The sequence below is a fragment of the Echinops telfairi genome, unplaced genomic scaffold, assembly GCF_000313985.2.
Source record: "Echinops telfairi isolate 266 unplaced genomic scaffold, ASM31398v2 ScPeMD7_7410;HRSCAF=8448, whole genome shotgun sequence".
Classification (NCBI taxonomy): Eukaryota; Metazoa; Chordata; class Mammalia; order Afrosoricida; family Tenrecidae; genus Echinops; species Echinops telfairi.
The window spans coordinates 16,602,783-16,623,867 of record NW_022111310.1 but is presented as its reverse complement, the minus strand read 5'-3'; the positions used below and the strand labels follow the sequence as shown (position 1 = coordinate 16,623,867).

The 21,085-nt window shown below is 42.8% G+C and overlaps 1 protein-coding gene across 1 annotated transcript in view; it reads left to right on the top strand.

The window, feature by feature from the left end:
• The window catches only part of FKBP15 (FKBP prolyl isomerase family member 15), a 54,341-nt gene that overhangs the window by 7,528 nt on the left and 25,728 nt on the right, over window positions 1-21,085 (top strand). Inside the window, exons 4-17 of the mRNA XM_045296591.1 lie at window positions 301-375; window positions 687-785; window positions 3,710-3,859; window positions 6,222-6,290; window positions 8,270-8,416; window positions 8,599-8,700; window positions 10,480-10,625; window positions 11,015-11,072; window positions 12,613-12,720; window positions 15,399-15,501; window positions 15,954-16,054; window positions 17,688-17,802; window positions 20,039-20,148; window positions 20,643-20,750. Coding sequence (XP_045152526.1) covers window positions 744-785; window positions 3,710-3,859; window positions 6,222-6,290; window positions 8,270-8,416; window positions 8,599-8,700; window positions 10,480-10,625; window positions 11,015-11,072; window positions 12,613-12,720; window positions 15,399-15,501; window positions 15,954-16,054; window positions 17,688-17,802; window positions 20,039-20,148; window positions 20,643-20,750 — 1,359 coding nt within the window. The 5' untranslated portion in view covers window positions 301-375; window positions 687-743. The remainder of the gene's footprint in view (window positions 1-300; window positions 376-686; window positions 786-3,709; window positions 3,860-6,221; window positions 6,291-8,269; window positions 8,417-8,598; window positions 8,701-10,479; window positions 10,626-11,014; window positions 11,073-12,612; window positions 12,721-15,398; window positions 15,502-15,953; window positions 16,055-17,687; window positions 17,803-20,038; window positions 20,149-20,642; window positions 20,751-21,085) is intronic.

Genomic DNA, 21,085 nt, shown 5'->3' with positions numbered 1-21,085 from the left:
AAATAGGTGTAAAATTTGAATTTAAGATTTGTGCATTTAGTCACCCTTCATATAAATGAAGTCTTCAAAATAAAAATATCTCTAGTTATAGTTAAGAAGTAAGGTGAAAATGAGGAGCAAAATTAGGATGGATAGTAAGATACTATTTACAGTCTAAGCTTTAAGGGGTTGGGTTAGTTTCAGTTTTACAGCTGTATGAAGGATGACTCCTGACATCGTAGTGCTAATTTTGTATTGTCTTTTTTAGCTCTTGTCCTCATTTTTTTTCTCTCTCCCTGCCCCATTTTTGCTTGAGTACAGTATAGGATTCTTCTTTATATTAGTCAGCAGCAGCCGGTTACAGTAGCCCGGATTCACCTGCACTTTGAGCTGTTGGTAAGACTTCCTCATATTGGAATCATTAGCTCCTTTGGGATAGTTGTAGGGGAGATCAATCTGAGTATATTTGATACACATTGTATCTGCTTCACCCTGAGCACTGGTGTGGGTATCTTAACAAAGCCTCACAGAAAGGTCTCTGTTACCATCTAAGAATATGGTATGAAGTGTGGTTGGTGGAAGATGGGAGGAAGAAGAGAATTCCTTAAGATATCTCTTTCTTGGTTGTACTTTAGGTCTCTCTCCATGCAGTCCGGTTTAGGCATTTCATTGTTTGTGGTTCAATTATTCCAACGTTTCTCCTCCAGGTTCAGCCCAATAACTATAGCACCTTTTATGATGACCAGAGGCAAAACTGGTCCATCATGTTTGAGTCAGAAAAGGCTGCTGTGGAGTTCAGCAAACAGGTAATATCTATTTTTCTTGTGAAACGTAGAACACATGTCTAGAGTGCCCCGATTTTAAAGAAAATATATGGAAAACATATCACTGGATAAGTATTTATTTTGTGGACATATACACAGCAGATCACACTCCGGTTTAACAATTTACTGTATAGGTCAGTGGCATTGTTTGCATTCCTCACATTGTGTCACCATTCTCACTCTCATCCCCCATATTGTTTCAGCCTCATTGACTTAGACTCACTGCCCCCTAAGCTCTAAAGTTATTACCATGATTAATTTGATCAGATACAGGTAACTCATTACAAGAGCATAATGCTCAAGGTAAACATTCTTTACAAAGTCAGCTAAACTGTATTTTAGTTTGAAAATTACTTCAGGGGATAGTATTGGTTTAAAGTCCAAAAGTTTTGTCATGGCAACAGATTTAGGGGTTCCTAGCCTTACTGGATCGCGTAAGTCTGGATTCTATTAAGAAGTTTGAAATTCTGTTTCACATTTTTCTCCCTTTTGACCAGGATTCTTCTGTTGAACCCTGGATCAAATGTTCAATTACAGCGGCTGGGCACCATCTACTTTTTCTGGTCACATGCAAAGGAGATATTGGAGGCTATTAGATACGTAGTCCAATTCCTTTTCCAATACCTGGGCTGCCTCCTCTGCTTTTTCTGGAAAATAGAAGCTAATCATTGTATCTTAGATGGTGCTTGCAAGCCTTTAAGACCTCAGGCACTATTCATGAATTTGGAGGCCCAGTGGAAACTCTCAGTGTTAGGCAAATTGGTTGAACAGTCCCATGAAGCCCTGGCTCTATTACTTGGAACCAAGAAAGCTAATCCCACAAGGTGTTTGTACCTACGTAGTTTCAGCAGCTGCATGTTCTATGTAATTGTTGACTGCTGCTACTGATGTAAAATCTCATGTAACACATTTGCCATTTTGCCTTTTCTCTGGTGTATGACTTAGTGATATTGTTGACATTAGGTAAGTTGTGTGTGACCATTACCTTGAATTGATGCCAAGTTTCTCATTACCATAGATAAACTCACTACTTCCTAAAGATAATCTACTCCCCGTTAGTGGAAAACATTAAAAAACCTACTAAATTTGTTACTTGAGCCTATTGTATTTTAGAGACATAGAGGCATACTCGTTGAGAATGAAACTTTTGAAAGAAAAAAAGACTAAATATAAAACTTACTTGATTAAAACATTTTCCCACCACATAAAGAATAAGTAAAGCTATCTTCTCAGGTATTGTTGTACAAGAGGCAAATGACGCAGTAGTAAGCATCTTTGTGTATAATCTGTATCCATCCCCTTCTCCCTTGGTTATTTCCCAGGCTAAAATTCTAAAAGTGAGTATCGATGTGTCAACAAATCCAGATGTGTTTAGGTTCTGAATATACTTTGACACGATGCTTTTCACAAATACTGCACTATATCACACTCATAATCAATTGTCTGACCCGTTCTAGAAACAGAAGGACTGGGTTCCCCACCATGCCTTTCCTAGCACTGAGAATTACCTTTATTCTTTCCTTCTAGTCCTGTTTGCTTGGTATAAAGTGATGTCTTATTCTTTTAGTTAACAGTTATTTGATTGCCGTAATGAAACTTTTTCAAAAGGAAAATGAGTGATAGATTTTTAACATATACCAACAAAAACGTTGACTATAGAATATTCACAAAAAATGCATCCAATTCCTTTGTCCGTGATCTGTGCTAATGTGGTGATAGCAATAGGTAGCATGAGTTCAAGGTGCAGCGTGGTTTTGTAAAGGACCTTTTTTGATGCCTTTTAGAAGTTTTTTAGAGGCTCTTTTTTCTTTTTTTTTAAAATACTTTTATTGGGGGCTCTTACATCTCTTATCACAATCCATACATTCATACATTGTGTCAAGCACATTGCACATATCCTGCCAGCATAATTTTCAAAGCGTTTTCTTTCTACTTGAGCCCTTGATAGCAGCTCTTCACTTTTCCCCCTTTCTCCCCCGCCCACCCTCCCTCCTGAACCCTTGATGAGTTATAATTATTTTCATATCTTACATCGTCCTCTGTCGCCCTTCACCCACTTTTCCGTTGTTCGTCCCCCTGGAAGGGGGTTATATGTTGATCCTTGGGATTGATTCTCCCTTTCTCCCCCCCCACCTTCCCCTAATCCTCCTGGTATCTCTATTCTCATTGTTGGCCCTGAGGGGTTTATCTATCCTGGATTCCCTGTGTTGTGGGCTCTTATCTGTAGCAGTGTGCATGTTCTGGTCTAATCTGATTTGTAAGGTAGAATTGAGGTCATGATAGTGGGGGGAAGGAAGCATTAAAGAACTAGAAGAAAGTTGTGTGTTTCATTGTTGCTATGCTGCACCCTGACTGGCTCACCTCTTCCTTGTGACCCTTCTGTGAGAGCATGTCCAATTGTCTACAGATGGGCTTTAGGTCTCCACTCGATGTGCTCCTTACCACCACCCCCCACCCATTCACATTGGGTGTGATTTTGTTCTGGGGAGGCACTCTTTTCTTTCATAGCTTTTAAATGCTGAAATAGTAGATCATAGCAGTTTACTGTGATGATCTGTGATACTGTTATTTGCCAGATAGTGTGCCAGGTGCTATATTTGTATTGGCTCAGGCAATTTTCAGAACCACCTTATGTTTTTATCTCTACTTATGAATGGATAATCTTAGGTACATAGAGGTTAAATATTTGACCAAGGTCACAGAATTTGTAAGTGGTTAACTCCTTAGATGTCAAAGCCATTGTCTTAGCCACTTTGATTCCTGGGAAGGTGTATAACTTTGGAATGGCTTGCTTCATAAAATGTCTTGCTTTATTAGTGGATTCAACTGTTTGGGAAAGAGCATAGTGAAGTGAGCATGTGCTAAGCCTGAACGTAGGCTTATGCTGCCACGGTTTTATCTTGTAGGTGTGCATTGCCAAGTGCAACAGTGCCCCTGCCCTGGATGTGGTGCTCGCACAGGACCTCACTGTAGCGGAGGGCTCTGCTGTAGAAGTTGGAGATTCTCTGGAAGTGGCATATACCGGCTGGCTCTTCCAGAATCATGGGCTGGGCCAGGTAAGAAAATGTACCCTTGCAAGTTCCTTTGTTGCTTAAGGAGAGCCAGAGCTATTCAAACATCAGGCGTTATGATTGTGGCTCGCAGCTCTTGTCAAGAAGCCCTGTTTTAGTCACTATCACCTGGCATTTGTGTTGCTGCCGTCAAGGATTTCATCTTGCTTGGATCCCCAGTTAGTGTTCATGGAGGGCTCTCAGCGCCGTGGAGTCACTGCTGATCCATTGCGACCTTATGTCCATGACATAGGGTAATATATAAATCTGTGCAGAGCCACTGTGGTTCTGGTTCTTAGGGAAAGTGGAAACTCATTTCCCAAGTATGTTTGTTAATTGTTCATAGGTATATTTTGCCCAGGAGCCAAGGTGGTACAGAGATTAAAGTGTTGGGCTTGTAACCATAGGTTGGCAGTTCAAACCCACCAGCTGCTCCATGGGAGAAAGTTGAGGCTTTCTGCTCTTGTAAAAAGAGAGTGCCTCCATGAGCATGCTTGTGCATCCAAGCAAGGTGAAACCCTTGACACCTTCCATCTTTTTTCCACGTATCATGATGCTCCTTACTGGTTGCCTTGTGAGGATGTGGGTTTTCTTTGTGTGACCCATAGTGGACGCTGCAGGCCCTGATCTTCAGCAGCAAGGGCTTCAAGTTCTTCTCACTTTCAGCAAGTGAGGTTGTGTCATCTGCATATTGCAGGCTGTTAATGAGCCTTCCTCCAATCCTGATGCCAGGTTCCTTTTCAGACAGTCCAGCTTCTCGGATTGTTTGTTCAGTATACAAGTTGAATAAATATGGTGAACGTATACAATCCTGGCACACAACACCTTTCCTGATGTTAAGCCATGCAGTAGTCTCTCAGTTTTATTCTAATGACGACCTCTTGAACCGTAGACAGGTCTGTGTGAGCACAGCAAGGTAATCTGGCGTGTCCGTTCTTCACAATGCTATTCAGTTAGTTACTGAATGATCTACACAAGTGAATGCCTGTGCTAGTCAATAGAACACAAGTACACATCTTTCTGATATTCTCTGCCCCCAGCCCAGAGTAATCTGACATCAGCAGTGATATCCCTTGTTCCACATCCTCTTTTAAATCTGGCTTAAATTTCTGGCAGCTCCCTGTTGATCTACTGTTTCAACCACTGTTGAATGGTCTTCTGCAAACTTAGTAATAGTGTTCAATAATTTCCACATCCTGCTGGGTCATCTGTCTTAGGAATGGGCCCAAATAAGGATTTTTTTCCAGTACATTGGCCAGATCTTGGCCTAAGCCAAGTACTTCCAGTGGTTCATTGTCTTATTGAAACATTTCAAGTGATATTCCATCATCCTGGAACTCTGCTTTTCAAGAATGCCTTTGGTGCCGTTTAGACGTCTCTTACCATCAGTCCTTGAAATGGTTGAATGCTGACGAGTTCTTTTTGGTGCAGTGACTCTGTGTATTCCTTCCATCTTCTGTTGATGCTTCCTGCATCATCCAGTATTTTGCCCATAGAATCTTTTAATACTGTAATCAGAGGCTTTGATTTTTTACATTCAGTCCTTTCTGGTGGAGACATGCTGTGCATGTTCTTCCTTTTTGGTTTTCCAACCCCAGGTCTTCTCACATTTCATCACAATACTTTGTCTTCTCAGTCTGCCCTTTGTAATTTTCTGTTTAGTTCTTTCACTTCATCACTTTTCCGTGTGATTTCGCTAGTCTGCAATCAAGAGTACGTTTCAGAGTCTCTTCTGACATCTACTTTGGCCTTTCCTTTCCTTCCTGTCTTTCTAGTGACCTCTTGCTTTCTTCATGTACAATGTGGTTGATGGCCTCCCACGGCTCATCGTGTCTTCAATCATTAGTGTTCAGTGAGACAACTCTATTCTTGAGCTCTTCTCAAAATACAGGTGGGATATACTCAGAAGCGATAGAGTATAAGATAGCTTTCGGTTGAGTTTTTAAAAAAATGGGATTTCAGGTCCAATGTTAATCTTGATTTGACCTGACTACGTCATTTAAGCTTTTAATTTCCCCCAAGAGTGGTTCATAGTTTTTACCTTGTTTATTTGGTGGGCTTGGTGTCAGCCTCCAACACATAATTTATTTGAAATTCTTTTATAGACAAGAAATGCTTTGACATACATAGTGGTGGAAACACATCATTTTCTAAACCTGGAAAGCAGTGTCTCAGAGGTACTCAGTGTAATGTCACACCTTAGCTGTGAGCCCATCCTTCAGGTCCTTTCAGAGCTATTTTCCCAGTTTATCAACATTCCCCAGTCCAGAAGCCTGTGCTGTCATGTAGTTAGTTGACTATCTTGATGATGATGATGATGATGATGAGTTTTTAAATTGGCTGACTTATCTTACTGATGGAATTACAGGTTTTTGACTCCACTGCTAACAAAGACAAACTGCTTCGTCTGAAATTAGGATCCGGAAAAGTCATCAAGGTAAAGGTTTAGCTCTTTTATTACATAATTCAATCAGCTACCGTTGACATAATGTAGATTACATTTTGTGAATTCTGAGTCTAGAAAGGCTTGGCTGACAAGTCGGAGAGGACACATGTGGTTGCTGCCTGCATTGGGAGACTTGTACCTGTGAGACTACGTTGAATATGCATACTTGCCTTGTTCCTGCCCTCTCTCCTTCCGTGGCCCAGTGGCAGGAGAGCGGCGAGGCTTTCTGCAGTCTTGGAAGGCCTGGGGAGCAGTTCTACTCTGTCCTGTGGCGTCACGATGAGTCAAGAGGGATTCGATGGCAGTTGGTCTGGGGGTGTTTTCTAGGCCTGATAGAGGAAAGAGGTGGAACTTCTTCCCTGATGTGTGTCGTAGTGAGTTCATTTGCCTTCATCTGGGCTGTGTTCAGTCAGCACTCCCCAAACAGTGTGAGTGCTAACTGTGGCCTAGCAGGTGGAGCACTGGGGTTTAAGTCCAAGGACCTGGCCTCAAGTTGTAAATTTGCTCATGGCCACTATGCATACAGGTGGTTTAGAAAATGAATATTTTTGCATATGTGGTGTATCATTGTAGTTGGACACATTGATCGGTGCGTTTTGAAGTAGTCATTTATCTGTATGGGAGAAAAGACTTCTCCATACCTTTTTTTACTTGACTTCTTTCCCCAGAGATTTTGGAAGATTTCTTCCTGAAGATCATAGCAGTTAAAGGGGTTAGACTTTGAAGCTAGCCAGGTCTGGTGTGAATTGTGGAGAAACTTACCAACTCTATGTTCTTAGCTGTAACCTCTTGGGATGTTAAGTAAATGTAAACATCCCATCTGTGAAATGGGGATAATGCTACCAACACTTTGATATTATTTTCAGCCTTTATGTAAGCAAATAATAGGTCCATTCTACCTTTTTCAGCAACTGTGCCCCTCCCCTCCCCCCAAAGTATTTTTATAATGTAAAAAAAATTAGCATAGGGTGCTAATGAAAAGACTGGGGATCGGGTGAAGTAGACTAAAAAGCTCACAAGTATTTGTGGCAAAATCCAGTAAATACTATAATGTACATAAGACACTTAGACCAATACCTGGAAAGATAGGCTTACTAAATGATAACTTTTGTTACAGTTCTTTTATTTCCTCCATTTACTGTCCTCAGTTAAAATAAGTGTGTTTCATCTAACCACAGATTTTCAGTGTTTACAAATAGGGTTAGAAATGCTACTTTAGGAGGAGAAGAGCCAGTCAGAGTGTGATGTAGCAATGATGAAAAATACAACCTTCTTCTAGTTCCTAAATGCTTCCCCCTGCCTCCCCCCCACCCCCACCCCCACTATCATGATCTGAATTCTACTTTGCAAGTCTGGCTAGACCAGAGCATGTATATTGGGACACATAGGAACTGGAAACACAGGGAATCTCCCTTCAGGACCAGTGGTGTGAGTGGCAATACTGGGAGCGTAGGGGGAGGGTGGGCTGCAAAGGGGGAACCAATTGCAAGGATCTACATGTGACTTCCTCCCTGGGGGACGGACAACAGAAAAGTGGGTGAAGGGAGACATCGGACAGGGCAAGATATGACAAAACAATAATTTATAAATTATCAAGGGTTCATGAGGGAGGGAAGAGCGGGGAGGGAGGGGAACAAATGAGGAGCCGATGCCAGGGGCTTAGGTGGAGAGCAAATGTTTTGATAATGATGAGGGCAATGAATGTAAAAATGTGCTTGACACAATTGATTTATGTATGGATTGTGATGAGTTGTATGAGCCCCTAATCAAACGATAAAAAAGAGGAAAAAAAAGAAATGCTACTCTAGGAACCTTATAACCCATTTGGGTGGAATTGTGACACTTGACCTGTAAAAATAGTGTCAACCTGAAAAAGATGGTTGAGTGAAACCCAATAATCTTGTACTTTGCTTTTTCTTTTTAAGAAAGCTTGTGTCTGATGAGTTTGTCACCTTTTCTGATTCCTAAAGGGCTGGGAGGATGGAATGCTGGGTATGAAAAAAGGAGGGAAGCGGTTGCTTATTATCCCCCCGTCCTGCGCTGCTGGCTCTGAAGGAGTCATAGGGTGGACTCCAGCATCGGACTCCATCCTGGTGTTCGAGGTGGAGGTTAGACGGGTGAGTGAAACCACTGTGTTGTTTGAGATGTCCTTCCAGGATGCCGCTTTACTCATTAAGTGAAATAATTTCGTTTGAAAATCAAGTTTTCTAGACATAGATTTTGTTTTTTGTATGTTTTTAGTTAATGTGGGAAGCGCAATTGTTTTGGAATCTAAAGACCAAGGTTAATGTCTTTCTAGGCTTTCTGTGCAGAGTCTAGAAGAGGTTATGGTTTTGGTTGCAAAAGGGAGAAGAATCATCCACTGCTACAGCAGCCAAAGACCATTTGCCTCAAGGCAGAGGTCAGACATACCTCTACCCCCCTTCCTTCTTTTGCCCTCCTCTGACACCAACCACTCCACCCAAAACACTACTTCTCTGCTGGCTTCTTTAACTCACGTACAGGACTCTTGGTTGTTGTTAGATGCTGGTGGTAACCTGTAAACTACCGAGCTGGTTCCGATTCATAGTGACCCTATCTCTGTACAACAGAATGAAACACTGCCCGGTCCTGTGCCATGCTCACAGGACCCATTATTGCAACCACTGTCAATCCATCTTGTCGAACGAAGGCGTTCCTCTTTTCCGCTGCCCTCTATGTTACTAATCATGCTGACCTTCTCCAGGGCCCAAGCTTTCCTTGCAATATGTCCAAAGGTCATGAGATTAGCTCTCAACACACTTCCAGGAACATCCTGGCTGTATTCCTTCTGAGACATACTTTGTTGCTTTGTCAATATTCTTGGCCAGCACCATGATTCAAATGCTTGAGTCTTCTTTGGTCTTTGTCATTCAGTGCTCAGTGTTCACATGTATACAAGGCGATGGAAAATACCATGGCTTGGGACAGGTGCCCTTCAGAGGTTTATCAGGAAATCTAACAGGGTACCACCAGTCAGGATTGTAAACAGTAAGGATACAGTCACTGCACCACACAATAGCGTCTCTCCTCAGCCAACAGCCAGGTTTCTCTGTCTCTGGACCTCAGCCATGTGGTCCTTTGGCTTCTGCCTTTGCGGGCCAGGACGCTCGACTGTTGCCCCCCCACCCCCTGCACAGTCTTGGCTTCAAGTCTCAAGGGCACAGCCCCTCTGCTCTGTCTCAGCCTGGCTCCTTTGTTCTGTCCTATGGTGTCCAGACCACAGCCTCTGATCCACTGGTCTCAGACTCTGCACTTCAGCCGAGGATTTCAAACCCGCCCATTATTGGCTCTTGTTCCTTGATGTTCTTGGGATTCTTTCTGTTCCTGCTTCTGAGGTATCTCTATTAAAGTCAGGAGAATGGCAACTAAACTGGCCAGACCCCTCTATTAGTGTTTCACATACTCTATTTGCATAGTCCCACCAGTCATATGGTGGGAACTACAGAGATATGGATAGACAGAAGAGCCATTTTAAGAAATCTCACTTCACCACATTCCCCTTCCAAACAAACAAAACTGCTTTCACATAGTGATTATTAGGTTCAATTGTGATAGTGTTTATGAGTATAATAAAATACAATCACAAATGTTACATTTCACATGATCAATTTTGAGCTCAACAATTTAAGCTTCTTATCAACACTCCCCACCCTCCATTAAATTACTCTACCCTGCCCCACTTGAGGAGCCCCGGTGGTACAGTGGTTACATGTTGGACTGCCATGTGCATGGTCAGCAGTTTAAAACCACCAGCAGCTCCTCTGGAGAAAGACTGGGCTTCCTGCTCCCGTAAACAGTTACAGTCTTGGAAACCCACAAGGGGTCACTATGAGTCAGCATTGACTTGCTATAGTGAATTTGTTTTTGTGCTTTAGACTCTGCCCCCCTTGGTGTGTATGTTTTAATATAGGGGTTTGTGTAAATAATGCTTAGAAAAATGCGAACTAATACATCTGAAATTCTAAGAAAGTTAGTGCTTGGTACTTTAATTACAGGTGGTTATTACTGTTTTCTTTCTGCTTATCTATATGTTTGTGTCGGACTACAATGAACAAGTAAATAAACTTGTGAAATGAAGAATAAATAAAATAAAAGGACAATAGAGTGGGAATAGCGTCTTGTCTACCATGTCTCCCAGCTGTGGTGGATCTTTTCCTAGGTGAAGTTAGCCCGAGACTCTGGCTCTGATGGACACAATGTTAGTTCCCGGGGGGATTCCACGGCCCCTTCTCCCACACCTGGTGCTGACAACCTCTCTGCTGATCCTGCTCCATCACCATCCACAGCAGTGCCTTTCAAATCAGGGTAAGATGCTGGGGTTCTGTTCATCAAGGGAACTGCAGAGACGTTCAGAAACAAAGATGTAGTTGAAAACAAAGGTAATTTTACATTACAACAACAGAAGGAAATTGGATGGAGGAAATGGGGGAAATCCTTGCATCAGCTTTCCCTGACAAATGGCCACTATAAATGTGCTAACTCAGGTGATATAAGAATACTAAGACAATGGGACCATGAGTATAAGTACAAATAAAGGAGTTTTAAAAATCTCATGGAAAAATAGAATTGAAAGATGATAGAATTTTTCCTTGAGCTTTTTGAAGCCCCCTTGTGTATCCAATAAAAATATATATAAATAACCATTTGGATAGGAAATTGTTCATCTAAGAATATGCTTTTTTCTTTGTTTTCAGGGAGCCAGCTCTTCGTTCCAAAACTAATTCCCTCAATGAACAACTTACAGTCAGTCCAGTAAGTAGACAGCCTGTGTCCCCCACCCTAGTGTGCTTCAGCTTGTTCTTAGTTGCCGCCAGTCCCATCCGACTCAGGTCCACCACACGTGTTACAGAACAGAACTGCCCTGTAGGGTTTCCTGAGCTGTAGCCTTAGGAGAAGCATATCCCTAAGACTTCTCTCTTCCATAATTCTGCTACATGGGTTTGAACTGCCAGTGGGCTAAGGGGGAAAAGAAATGGGAACTATTGATTCAGACTAAAAATCAGTCATTGCCTCTATTTATTTCCTCTTACTTGGGAGTCAGTGTGTGTAAGTTAGCCTGAGCGTCTGCATTAACAGATCAGTGTTCATATCTTTATAAGCTGTCTGCCCTTGAGCTGCTGATCTCTGTAGTGGTCATCAATGGAGTGGGGCCAAAGCTGACCTCTTCTGGCATCTCCATTGGTTTAAGGCAAGGGTCAGGAATGCCTCTATGTCCCAGCCTTCTGTATCTACTTTGATGCCAACCATTCCTCCCAAGTCACTCTACTTCTCTGCTGGGCTTGATAATTTGGTACAGTGGTCACACAGAACTCACAGGCAATCACAATTACAAGGGCTTATTAGGGAAGTTAATAGGTTACCACAAGTCAGGAACAGTAAACAGTAAGGATAGTGTCATTAATCTACATTAACACCTTTCCTCAACCAGCAGCCAAGCTTTTCAGCTTCTCAGCTACATGAGCTCTTGGCCTCTGCTATCCCTGAGCAGGAAGCTGTCCTGTCGCTCTGTCTCATAGCCCCATTGTCTTGGCGCTGCTCCTCTTGCTCTGCCTGTGGTCTCCATGCGGCAGTTTGTGGTGCCTCTTCTCTCGGCCTCGGCCACTTCAGACAGGGCTCTGGAGCATGCTTTTCTCCAGGCCCTGTGCCTTCTCTCTGCTCTTGCTTCAAAGACGGCTCCTCCTTAGACCCAGGCGGGTGGTAACAAAAACTGACCATTCCCCTCTGTTGCTGTTACACACACCCTATTTGTATTAAAAACAAATTCACTGCCATCTAGTCAGTTTTGACTCGTGGCAACCTTATAGACAGGGTAGAACTGCCCCTTGGGCTTCTGAGCCTAACTCTTAAACGGGAATAGAAAACCTCATTCTTCTCCCACAGAGCTGGCTCGTGGTTTCAAACTGCTGACCTCACAGTTAACAGCCCAATGCATAACCACTACACCACTCCCAATCATTTGGTGGGAGTTACAGAGACTTAGGGAAAAGCCTTATTAAGAAACTTCACTCTGATGCAGGCTTATGTTTGTGATTTAACCATAATGAAAATAGAGGTTATGATGATTTCTTTCTCTGTCGAGTGGATCACTTTGTACAAGTATACTTCTGCTCAAGAAATCTTTTTAAAAAAGAAAAGAAAGGCATGTTTGATTTCCATTTTTTAGACAAAATGGCTTTAGGTAGACATGGCAGCTGAGCTTGTTGAAGGGTTTGGTAAAAGAGCTGAAGGGATAAAGGTACCTGAAGATACTGACATTGGCTTACAGTGATTTCTCTGCCTGCTCTCTTTTTAGAATCCTGATACAGTCAAGGCCAAGCTGATCTCTCGGATGGCCAAGATGGGTCAGCCCATGCTGCCCATCCTTCCCCCTCAGCTGGATTCCAATGATTCAGTAACTGAGGTATGTTCCCCCGGATACAATAGACTGAGTGATGCATTTGGTACCCTGTTTTGGTTCTTTGGTTCAAATTATTGCTCTTTCTTCCTTTAATCCAGAATCATTAATTATTTAGAAAGATTCCATGCAAAATGATAAAAATTGGAACCTGAAACTTTCACTTCCCTTGAGAAATGGAAGCAATTCCACATCTCTTCCACAAATACCAGAAAGTTTTAAGTAGTTAATATAATAATTTACTAGAATCTATTACATTAGTAAAGATTAATTTTTAGTCAGAAGCATAATGTTCAACTCATAATGGGTGCTCCATTAATAACTTTTGGATAATAGAATCTTAGAAATAAAATAAAAAAAATAAAGTATTGAAATGTTTCTCACTCACTACCATGAGTCGGTGCTAACCCATAGCCACCTAAAGGCTAAGGTAGAACTGCCCCTGTGAGTTTCTCAGACGGTAACTCTGCATGGAAGTCGAAAGCCCTGTCCGTCTCCTGAGGAGCTGGGTGGTGGCTTCAAACTGCCCACCTTGCAGTGAATAGCCCAACTTCTAGCCACTGCACCACCAGGTCTCCTCACTGCCACCAAGTCAATTCTGACTCAGAGTGACACCATAGTGACCCTTTAGGAAGTTGGAGGCCCTGTCATGTGGGTCAGACCTGCCCCTGAGGGTTTCTGAGACAAGTGACTCTGTGGGAGCAGAAAATCTGTCTTTCTCCCTCAGCGTGGCTGGCTGGTGGCCTCGAACTGCTGGTGCATTGTAGTTTCAGATTTTAAAACGTCAACAGCTGATCATGTTTGAGGAAATTAATTATATTTAGGCATTTTATGTAATTTAAAGGAAGAGAAAACTGTACATTCATACTGCAAGGTTTCTCAACCACTGAGCAACCACTGAGCCACCCCGGCTACGGAGATGTTCAAGTGGTACTTACTCATTGTAGAATAACAAGTTAGAAATAAAAAAGAAACATTTTACAAAAGAGTATATCTTTTATATATTGTTTTATAAACTTATTTTTAAACTTAATATTACATCATGAACATTGGTATCACTATAAATGCCTATGTAATATTAGCTTTAAAGATAGTTCAGCATTCTATTATATTGGTTTATCCTAATTTCTTTTACTCTATTGTTAGATACTTGGCTTGCTTTAGATCTACAATGATCTAAAAATGGGGTATTTTTCCATAAGAAAGTATTAGGAATTAAGAGAATGTTCTAAAGTAAAACTATGCCAAAGCGTTTTCAGCCCTTGCACTATAAAAGCCCCATTGCTCTTTCATCAGGTCCAACTCATAGCAGCCCCGAGGACCGTGGGCCAGCTCCTAAGGTTGCCCAGGCGGTGCATCTCTGTGCAGCAGACTGCCATCCCCCTCGCCCCCCACCGTGGGGGTCGCTAGGTCGCTGTTGGCCTTAACCGCTTTGCCACAGATCGTAGTGTCTGTACATTCATACTGCAAGGTTTTCTCTTCCTTGTTTAAAACAGAAAGAACTTTGCTTAAAAACCAACATAGCTTTGGTTTTATGAAAAGAATGAGGAGTAAAAACGTAAGCTGTATTATTAAAAAACAGTGATAGCAAGGTTTTTATGGAAGGCCTTGAGGCCTATGGAGATTAATTGGCAGAAGAGGGGGGGGCTGGGCCATTCCCTAAGTATCCTTCTAAGATAAGGTGACCAGACGTCCCGCTTTTGGTGGGACAGTCCCGATTTTTAACAATTTTTCCCGCATCCCGCAGCGTTTTTAAAAAGTCAAGATTTTTGGAAAGAATGCACGACAAGCTAGGGTATACGGTTTCCGGCTGCCGTGTGGCTATTTCGCCAGGATATGAGTTTTATCAATGGTATCCCGCTTTACCAATGTTAAAATCTGGTCACCTTATTCTAAGACCCTCTGCTTCTGGCGGGAAGCATTGGACCAGTTCTTCAGGGAGTTACTAGTTTGACACATTTTGCAGAACCATGAGTGTAGCTGTTTCAGATTTTAAAATGTCAACAGCTGATCATGTTTGAGGAAATTAATTATATTTGGCATTTTATGTAATTTAAAGGGAGGGGAACTTAGTGCAATAAAGTAAGTGCTTTTCTCCCACAGTCTAAGCCAGTGGTTCTCAATCTGTGGGTTGTGACCCCTTTGAGGGTCGAATGACCCTTTCATAGGGGTCGCCTAAGACCATATTCCTGATGGTCTTAGGAACCGAGACACTGCTCCTCTATCCATCTCCAGGTGGGTCTGCCCACATGCAGATATGCCCACTTACAGGGTCACTACAACACGAGGAACTGTATTGAAGGGTTGAGACATTAGGAAGGTTGAGAACCACTGGTCTAAACCCTTGGTTACCAAGTTTATTGGTTTACTCCCCCATTTTCAGGAAAAAAATTACTCCACACCTCCTTGGCAATGATAAATTTTGGTATTATAGCCCTTAGCCCAGGATAAAGTTTAGGTATCTGCTCTTGCAGCGTACCCCCCCACCCCCACTGCCTTTGATGGTTCCAGTGCCCTCCCCTTCTCCCCAGAGGGTGGTATCACCTACTTTGGGAAACACCGGACTAAACTCTTTCAATTCTTTGTCCAGAAAGCCTGGGTTGTAAGCAGACATAGGTTGGACAGTAAGTCCAAACTTCAATAAGGGCCAATACATATTAATCAAAACCCATGTCCTGTTTTAGGCTGTGAATGCCCTGCAAGGGTTGGGGCAGCCTGTGGTGGCTCCGTCCATTCCGTCCTCTCCTCCGGCAGCCCATCCAGTATTACCACAGATGACTTCACAAAGTAAGGAGCCGAGCTTCCGTGCTGTGGCCTTGAATTGGGTTGGCACCAAGATTAGCATCACTACTCCTGGACTGGTTCAGTTACATTGTTGTAGTACTAAGAATCAGAGTAGTGTTACAGCTTACCAGCTTGTCCTTGGGTAGGCAGTTTCAGACCTGCAAATGCCTTTGGTCTGGTTGCCGTGTCATCAGCTATGTTGCACTGTCAGTTTGGGAAATCTGCGTTCAGCTCAGGAGACACCTCCCTGTGTGTATTCTGCACCTCCTCTCAACCACATCGCTGGTCTGAGCACAAGGGAATGAATGCCCGGTTTCCTTCCACTTGCTCATTGCCGAGATCCCGGGACAGCTGGCTTTAGGAGACGGAGTGAGGAAAGTGGTCAAGTGTGAAGGTGCTAGAACCCAGGAGAAGCAAGGGGTGGATAACAGTGAAAACTTCTTGCTCTGTCTTAGTGCCTCAGCCATCTGTTTCTGGGCTCCAAGCACCTTCTGCTGCCTTAATGCAAGTTGCCCCTCTGGATTCCCACTCAGCTGGAAATGCCCAGTCCTTTCAGGTAACAACCATTTAAAACCATGGTAATGATAAGTTATCATTTCTTGTGGTTCTGATTCTGTTATTCTTACTGCCCAATTCACACAGTTCCCACAAATCACAGTTTAATTTTTTTCCTTCTTTTTCTCAAACCACTGTTTTCTCATCTGAATACCAGGCAAAGGTGGTTACACAGATTCACTCCGCTCGCAGGCAGTGCATGTGGGACGAGTCCTGGCGTGTGGGAAGGGCCCTGTCAGTGCGTGCAGCCTTTCCTTTTCACTCGTCTACTTTGAGTTGTATGTTCTGTTCTTTTCACACACAGATCAGCAAGGGGTTGTGGGTGGGAGATGGAGATTGTGTGGAAAATCACTGCATTATCCTCCAACACAGCCGTTTGAAGTACACTCTTCTGTCTGCCTCTGCTGACTCTCTGCACGGTGGGAGAATCTTTCTTTTGCTTGAGTACTCTTGATTTCATTAGGCACACCTCCATGGATCACAGCGGCTCACTTCCTTAGTGATTTTAGAAGGGGTAGGGTGGTGGCGGGGGCGTTGTGCCCCATTAGGGTGGGGTGTCTCAAAAATGAAAAACATCCTGCCTGTACACTGGTACAGATAGGAACTGGAAACACAGGGAATCCAGGGCGGATGATGTGAGTGGTGATACTGGGAGGGTAGAGGGAGAGTGGGTTGGAAAGAGGGAACCGATTACAAGGAACTATATGTGACCTCCTCCCTAGGGGACGAACAACCGAAAAGTGGGTGAAAGGAGATGTCGGACAGGGCAAGATATGACAAAATAACAATTTATAAATTATCAAGGGCTCATGAGGGAGGGGGGAGCGGGGAGGGAGGGGAAAAATGAGGAGCTAATGCCGGGGGCTTAAGTGGAGAGGAAATGTTTTGAGAATGATGAGGGCAATGAATGTACAAATGCGCTTTACACAATTGCTGTATGTATAGAATGTGATGAGTTGTATGAGCCCCTAATAAAATGATTTAAAAAAAAAAAAGAAAACCATCCTGCCTTTGCCTTTCTCCAGTCTCACCTCTCCACCCCCCAGTAGAGGATTCCTGTCCTTTAGATTAGATTTTTCTATAATAGATGCAGAGTTAGGATTTATTTATTTCAAGGAAGAATAATTCTGAGTATATCTTTTAATAATGGGTGATGTTTATTGGACATTTACTCTCTGCCAGGCCCTTAACTTAGTAGCTGTTAGGAACTATCCCTTCAGCTTTCCTTTAGTCCACACAGCAACCTTATGGGGGGATTGCTATCATTTTTACAATTGAGACTGAAGAGCAGAGGAAAATAAGACACTTGGTCACAGAGATGAATCTCAGGGAGATGCAAACCAGACCATCCCAATTTGGGAAACTGGGAGATTTCATTTAAATTCTCAAGGAACGCCTCCCTTATACTTCAGTTACTGAGTAGTTTGCTTAGTTGCTTTAAAAAGAAGAAGAAGAAATTCAATAAACCCGATAGTTGGGAAATGAATTCTTACCTAAGTTGTTTAACCAGAAGACAGGGTACTAATCCAAGAGACCTTTCCCATGGTCTTTGGTAGGCGTTCGTCACTGAGTACCACTGGACGTAAACAAAAGAGACAGACATGAATGCTTTGTAAACCAGCTCTAACTCTCAGCCCTATGCAGGTATGCAAGCCTATGCTTATCCCCAGCCAGCAACTGTTACTTCCCAGCTGCAGCCAGCTCGGCCCTTGTATCCAGCACCACTCTCTCAGTCTCCTCATTTTCAAGGTAAGGAGTCATTTCAAGTAGCTCTCTACCCTTGCTTCTGATTTTTATTTTTAGCAGTTTTGTTGAGGTATAATTTACCTGTTGAAGTATAATAGCATGAAATCCACTCATTCTAAGAGTAAGAATTCAATGATTTTTTTAGTTAATCTACAGAGCTCTTAATTTTAAAGCAGAGCTACTTAATTTTAAAATATCTAGTTACTCTACAGAGCTACTTAATTTTAAAACATTTCATCATACCAAGAAAATCCTTCCTGCCCACTTATAGTGGCTTATAGTCTCAGTGAATAGCTAGTCCAGTTGGCATAACACAGCCCATAAAGACATCCTACTTCGGTGAGTAGTGATTAGGGCCTTAAAAGCCTGCGAGTAGCCCTCTAAGATAGGAATAATGGGCTTTTCCTGTCTGGAGTAAAGATGAGCAAAGAAAACCAAGACTCCAGGAAACAGTCCAGAAGACTAATGGACCACATTAACTACAGACTGGAACCTGAACAGCTAGATGGATGGTGTCTAGCTTCCTCACCAACTGCTCTGATCAGGATCACGATAGAAAGTCCTGGACAGTGTAGGAGAAAAAAATTAAATCATAAAAAAGGCCAGACATTCTGGTTTAACAAACTCGTGGAACACGCAAGACATTGCCTCCTTGGCTCCCTTCTAGGCTGGAACTGAACCCACTCCCAGAGGTCACCTTTTAGCCAAATAATAAACAAGCTTAAAAAGTGAGGAACATGCTCCTGAGAACGGTCATCCGTACAAAAGGACAGTGTTTGCCCAAAAACAAAACACAGAAGGCAGGAAGGGGGTGCCAATAAGGACCCCAAAGAAAGAAGTGTGAGGGTGCTGTCATGCTGAGGCTCATGCAGCTAGGGTCATCGTGAAACCATGTGTACAAATTGTTGAATGGAAACTTACTTGCTCTGTAAACTGAGCCAGACCTCAATAGCATGTTTCAAACCCTGAGAAAGAAATGTTAAAAGCAATTCCTCAAAGAGGAGAACATGATATAGATGAGCAATGTGGATGATGTAAAGAAAGGAAGAACATGAGAGGGGGGGAACGAAGGTAACAGGAAGTCATCCCTTACGCCATTCCCTGTCCCTTGTTTCTTGCACATCTCCTGCTTGCTTTGTTGATGCCTGTAGAGGGGCCTGCTGGTAGGAAACAGAAAGAAGACCAACACAGTGGAGGAAATTGAGAGTAAGAAGGATAACTGGGTGTTATCGCCAATGAAATCTATTTTGTTCAATTATGAAAATGATATATACCCTTATAAAAAACTCAGACCATACAAAGGAGCAACACTGACCTTCCCCGCCAACGAAACCCTCTGTCCATGAGAGATGAGTGATAACAAAGTCTTCAGTAATTTTCCCAGTCTCTTCTGTGTATGGACAGGGGCGGGTGTCCTGTGTAAAAACCAAAGCAAAATAAAATATGAACAAAAAAAAAAAATAAATAAAATATGAACAGGTGAGATGGTGCCCTCCCCTGTCTTCCTGTTCTGAGCTCATCTATTTCATCATAATCACCATGGACACGGAAAGGAAGAAGCAAGTCTGTCCTGCAGCAGAATTTGAGGTTCTAGAGTGGTACGGGTTTCCGTAATGCAGCTTTTCTGCCTGCCCTCCCTTCTCCATCCGTCAAAGCTGCCATCTTCTTTATGACGCCATCCTGATTGTTATTATTCCCTCCTCCCAGAGATACAGCCATGTAGGTGGCTCTCCAAAGAGTTAATCTTGCAATTATCTGTGCTACTTTCGTGTCTTGTACACTGTCCGCTTTTTTAAACCTAAAACACTATTATAAATTATATATTTATATGTTAGGGTCCTCGTGTCCCCGTCCCCCCGACTGTGAGCTCACTGAGGGTTCATTCATTGCTGTATTGCTGGCTCCAGTGCCATGCCTGATGTGCAGTTAGATGAATGGGGCAACTGTCTGAGCTGCCAGTGCCATGGCAGTCCCAAGAGGACATACTGTGCTGTTGGCCCAGTTGTAGCCCTTGATGCATTCTGCAGGACCGTAGCTGATTGTGCTCTTTGGTACCCTTGTACCTCCACTGTTTCGACGACACCAGATAGTGTGAGACCAGCCACAGCATTTCATCGTGTGTGGAAGTGTTCATTTCTTTCTTTGATCTATTGAAAGAGCTATTGGTCTGTTCTTACCCAGCACCCTATGCTCCAGTTTCATAACGGTTCTTTTTGGTGTGTGTGTGTGTTCTGTTTAGGATCAGGTGACATGGCTTCATTTCTCATGACTGAAGCCCGGCAACATAACACTGAAATCCGAATGGCAGTAAGCAAAGTGGCTGATAAAATGGATCATCTCATGACCAAGGTGACCAAATCAGGGTTGGGGCTGTGTCAAAATGGGGATGTAAAAAGTATAGATATTTATATACCCTGCAAGCAGTACTATAGTTAAACTCTTCCTCTTCGTAGTTGTCAGCAGTTGTTTTTGCAAGAAGAATAGTTATCATTGTGGGATCCACTCACAAATTTAAACTCTAGCTTACCTTTAGAGACTGTATCAGAAACTAACCCTCTCAAAAAAGTGGTTGGATCTTGGGTAAATTGGCTTCTTCTAAGAAGCCCTGGTGTTGGCGTGGGTTACATGTTGGGCTGCTAACCACAGGGTTGGTGGTTCAAAACCACTATCCACTCCCCAGGGGAACAGTGAGGCTTTCTGCTCCTGTAAAGATTTGCGGCCTCAGGAACTGAAAGGGCCAGTTCTACTCAGCCCTGTAGAGTTGCTGTGAGTGTGAATCGACTCAGTGGCAGCGGGTGGATTTTAAACTGTCCTACTCATAGTTTGTGGAATCCCTTCCGTAGGTTGAAGAGTTACAGAGGCACAGTGCTGGCAATTCTCTGCTCATTCCTAGCATGTCAGTTACAATGGAAACAAGCATGATTATGAACAACATCCAGCGAATTATTCAGGTGAGGGTGATCGCAGACAGACCGCTCAGCCTGAAGACTTCCCTTTGCTCTTTCCCTAAACGGACCCCCTTTTCAAAACTCTCCTCACAAAAGTGAGGACATGTGATACATGGGATTGAGAACATTCTGGAAAATCCACAATGGCTTAATTTGGTCTAAGTGACTACTGCTTTCCATTTAATTAGAAGGAAACAATTTTTTTCCCCATTAAAATCAGAAACTTTTATTTATTTAAAAAAAATTTTTTAATCATTTTATTGGGGGCTCATACAACTCTTATCACAATCCATCCATCCATCCATTGTGTCAAGCACATTTGTACATTTGTCGCCCTC